Source organism: Prunus persica, chromosome G1 (assembly GCF_000346465.2).
Source record: "Prunus persica cultivar Lovell chromosome G1, Prunus_persica_NCBIv2, whole genome shotgun sequence".
Lineage (NCBI taxonomy): Eukaryota > Viridiplantae > Streptophyta > Magnoliopsida > Rosales > Rosaceae > Prunus > Prunus persica.
In genome coordinates, this window is record NC_034009.1 from 18,033,701 (window position 1) to 18,038,864 (window position 5,164).

General features: G+C 37.2%; 1 protein-coding gene across 1 annotated transcript; it reads right to left on the reverse strand.

The window, feature by feature from the left end:
* Nucleotides 238-782, reverse strand: LOC18788172. The gene is given in 1 exon segment (XM_007224741.2): nt 238-782. A coding segment is annotated over 1 exon segment (402 nt). The 5' UTR covers nt 640-782.

Genomic DNA, 5,164 nt, shown 5'->3' on the forward strand with positions numbered 1-5,164 from the left:
GGAAAAATAATTAACACCATTTCCATCCCTACAATAAATACACTCGTAAGAGTACAAAATTCGATTTCAATATTACATCCAGAAAATTTGTTCCTTTTACAAAACAAAATTTTAATTTCATTTCTATAAGCCGTACAAGAATCAAAACTGTATCACTCTTCCCGTGTATCTCACTCACACCGAAACCAACTACACTTGTGTATCTTCACCGTTTATTCTGATCGATCAAATCGAACCCTAGCTAGGCGGACCGATCCCAAGCTCGTCGGCGCCATTGACGACGACGCCGGCGCCATTGACGACGACGCCGGCTCATTTAATGGAATCAAAGAGCGGCAAGACCCTGATGCGGTGGTGGACGGGCCTCGAGAGCTCTTCGCTGACGTCGATCTCTACGCCGATGACGCCGATCTCCCAGAGACAAAGGCCGAGCTTCTCATCGACAAGAGAGGCGACCTTGGCGTCCCAGAAGATTTGGGAGCGAGGGAAGCAGTTTAACTTGGCCCGGTACTGGGCAACGAACTCTTGCTCGAAGGAGGGGGCCATGGCTATGATTGAGCAGCTGTTGGGGCTCGTCACCTGCGCTATGATTTTGCGGCAGGAGAGGACGAGGCGGAGGACATGGTGGTTCGTCGACATTGTAAGAGAGAGAGAGAGAGAGAGAGAGAGAGAGAGAGATGAGCGAGCTTACTATTGAGTGGGTGTTTGGTTTGGTGTTTTGATGTAATTTGATTTATTTAATTTCCAATTTCATTTTTTTTCTGATTTTCTTTTTAATAATAAAAAAAGGTGTTTTTAAAATTTTGTTTTTTAGGAGATTTTAGATTTTATTAGAAAATAAAAATTAAACGAGAAAAGGGAAATATCTACAAATCAGACAATGAATGACAAAGGTTTGTTTAAGACAAATCATGTTGTCTTGGCAATTACTTGAATGTGATTCACAAGATCTTTACTAAAATTATTAAACGTCATCTGAAACCTCCTTACAGTCTCCGGAATGGTTATGAATCTATAAGAAGCTTGCTGCAAAAATTTAACTTTCATTTCATGAGGTGTATCTTCTATAAAGGCAAATATAGTTGCAAATGATCTCGCTAGTAATAGACATCGACTCCCAAATATATTTGTGCTTGGTTCAATCACTATTAAGCGAAATATTCACAATCGTTGATATATGTAGAGCTTCGCTTATCGTGCATCAATGGGTGTTGTCACTCATTCCGACATGAGCATCTTGGTAATATTTTGATGCATGAAGTTATTTTTGTTAACTGAGCTAGACATCAGAATTAACACAATTTCTTAAGAAATATCACGTTGTTCTGCTAAAGCCTTATGAGAAAAACTTAGAAGCACAAAACTTTGGTTTAAAATTGGCTTATTTACTGTAGTGCCCTCTAAAACTATGGTCAATTCTCACTTTACCTCCTGAAAGTTAAAGTGACCCAGAATGCCCCATTGACCAAAGTTTGGTAGTTCACTTTACCCTTCACCGTTTAACTTAGTTAAAAATTATGTTAAAAATGATGACATGGCACGAAAGAGACCCACCTTTGTGCTGAAATGTATCACATATGAATAATAATAATAATAATAATAATTAACATTTCTTTTCAAAAATATTATTTTTTTCTCTCTCCATCTCTCTCTCCCCATCTCTCTTTCTCCGTTCTTCCCAACCCATCAATTCAATATTCCCTAGTGCTAGCCCCCAACCTATTAACCCTTACTGCCCCACGCCCTTCCCATGACCACCCCCTCCCTTTTGCTCCCTACCTACATAAACTTCTCTATGCACCCACCCCACATCCTAAGACCACCCCTCCCACATCCTCATAAAGAATTTTGCCATATCCTCCCATTTCTAAAACTTCTCAGCCCTACTTTTTTATTTCTCAATTCTCACCACCAAAACACCATATTGTTGTGTTTTATTTGATTTGGGAACCAAAAGTCTCCAAATACCAAAATAATGTCCTAAACCATATGACATTTTTTATTTCTCATCAGACCTAGAGAGACAAAGAGAGATAAAGAGAAAGAGGAGTTTGGGTTTGGGGATGAAGAACAACATGGTGGCTTTATGGGTTTTCTAAGATGATAGGTGGTTATTGCACCATTGGGTGCGCTATGAATTTGGATGCGCAATTAATGGGTCAATTTTAGGATTTTTGGGATTTTTGATATGGTTTGTTTGATTCTAGAAGGTAGTGGGTTTTGGCAATAAGAATTAAATTCATGAGAGGGAGAAAGACAAGTCACAAGGGCATGGCTTATGGGTGCTCTGTCTGTCATGGATATACATATTTAGATTTAGGGATTTGGAAATCAGTGGAAGAAGAAAAGAGAGAGGGGCGGGGGCTGGGCTATGTCGTGGGTGGATGGCAATTTGGGTGGGGAGGGGTGGGGCTGTGATGGCTGCCCCCAAGTGGGTTGGTGAGGGAGGGTGTCTGGTACCGAGAGAGAAAGAGGGAGAGAGAAGAGGGAAGTAATTTTCTAAATGTTTTTTCTTATTTGTAAAATATTTTTAAATAAAATATTTTATTGGTTGTTCACATGTGGCACTTACATGCATACATTTCATCAAAAGGGTGGGTCCTATTTAGGTAATGTCATCGTTTTTAATAGAACTTTTAACAGAGATAACGGTGGGGGGGCAAAGTGAACCACCAAACCTTGGTCAAGGGGCCATTCTGGGTTATTTTAACTTGCAGAGGATAAAGTAAGAATTGACCATAGTTTCAGGGGGCACTACAGTAAATAAGCCTTAAAAATGAAGATTAAGAGATATATGTTTTATTTTATGGCTTATTTATGTACATGCCTCTTGTGTTTTCAAACTTGTCTCAGATTACCATCTGTGTTTGGAAACGTCTCAAAATTCTCCCCGAACATTTAAAAACGGTCTCACGTTACCCGTTCCGTCAGTATTATAGACGTTCCGTTACTTGCTTTGAGCCCCACTTCGTTGCAATCTTTAACCTTTGGGAATAAGGGTTTTTCAGTTCTAAGAAAGGGGGAAATTGGAGAAGAGGGCTTATGGCTTATGAAAATCTGAGATGGGCTTCGATTTTGGGAGAATCTGGAGAAGGAATTAGGGGTTTATAAAACTCTGATGTGTCAACTCCCTTATTTTGTTACGGACATTATTCATAAATATCAACTCCCTTCCACAATTAATGGAGTATATCCTCACAGCTTTTCTAAACATCTCGATAGTTGCAAACTTTAAACCTATTTTAAAACCTAGGTTTGCCATATTAATTTTAGGTCTGAAATCTTCACCTTTTGGCATTCTATTCTTCTTCCTTCTTAGTTCACATACTGGTTCATTTTTACTTGAAGAGCTATTTGGGCAAGTAAGTGTAGGTTACTCTTCTCCATTGTCTGACTCATCATTTTCCTTTGCATTAGGATCATTGTCAATGCAACTATGATCCACATAACCTTCAAACCACTTATCATCCTTCTTCAATAAAGTCAATCTCTTCATCACTCTGTGCATAGTCACTGTCTTCAAGGGCTGGGATCACTGCTATCATCATCCTCAGAACAAGAATATTCTTGATCACTGCTATCATTCCCCACTTGGCTTGAAGTCAGGCTCACTACTTTCAAGTACAAAACTATCACCCTGCTATTGCTTTTAGGTACCGTGCTCATACAAGCTAAAAGCGTACTATCTGATATTATTTGAATGAGTCTACCAGTTCCAACTCTTCACCATAAAAACTCACATCATACCTATTGTCATATCTCAAATCTTTAGCCATTCCAAATAGCTCTAACATGGACATATAGTCAACCTCACAATAATCAAACCAACTGACTTCACCACCCAAATAAGATCATTCATTGTCCTTTCTATTTTTAACTAGTTTACTTCTATGGAAAAACTCAAATGTGACAACCTCGTCAGCATCTTTATCTGTGTAGGACGAAGATTCACTTAACAAATGGACAAAGGTAACAAAGACAAAACAAGGACCACACAAGGACAATACAAGGATCACACAATGACCACATAAGGACCACACCAGGACCAGCACAGAGTAAAAAAGTATATGAAAAAAAAAAAAAAACTCTAACAGTAGTTCAATGCACATGCCAAAATCAAGAAAATCGACTGAGAATGGGTCCACTTACATATGGGTTGACAACCTCCAAATTCTCTAAGCACCACCATCTTCGCACTTTCTAGCCTTAAAGTCTAACGCCAAACAATGATTTCTTCTACAGATTCTCCCAAAATCGAAGCTCACCTCTAATTTTCATAAACCCCAAGCCCTCTTCTCCAATTTCCCCTTCTCACCCAATTTTCCCCTTTCTTAGAACTGAAAAACCCTTATTCTCAAAGGTTAAAGATTGAAACGAAGTGGGGCCCAAAGCAAGTAACGGACCGTCTATAATACTGACGGAACGGGTAATGTGAGATTGTTTTTAAAAGTTTGGGGGGATATTTTTGAGATGTTTCCAAACACATGTGGTAATCTAAGACAAATTTGAAAGGACAATGGGTATGTATATAAATAAACCTTATTTTATTGATTTGTCTTTACTTTGAAGTTAACATCGATCACAATTTTCTTTTTTGTTGGGAAAAACACAAATAAGAAATCGAATTAGCTTTTTTATTTTAAAAATTGGACAAACGTATATAATTTCATTTTAATTGGCTTGTAATTGAATATTTTGAAGTCTTTTCTTAGTATAGTAAAATAGTATTATTTTGGAGAGCGATTGTAATCAAAAGATCAATTTGAAATGTAATAATAAAACAATAGATTTAAGGAATGAAGTAGCAAATTATGTTTAACTAAAATTTAGGTCTAATATTCAAAAAATTATTGACATATATTCATATTCGATTTGTAGCAGCTATAGATCTTTTTCAAAAACACAAATATTTTTTTTGTCATTTTTTAAAATATTTATAAATAAAGCTATTTTGTTTTTATTTTTTAAATTAGAGTAAAATTGAAAATCTAAAAAATTGGGTACACGGCTTTAAAAAGTATCCATTTCTAACATTTCTTATGAACCTTGAGAAGGTTGGGTTTTTATATGAGTAATGCTATTTAGACACACAACATTGACCACCTTAACTGACCACCTTATGTGGCAACTGATGTGTCATGCCATGTCAATTAATGAATGTCGC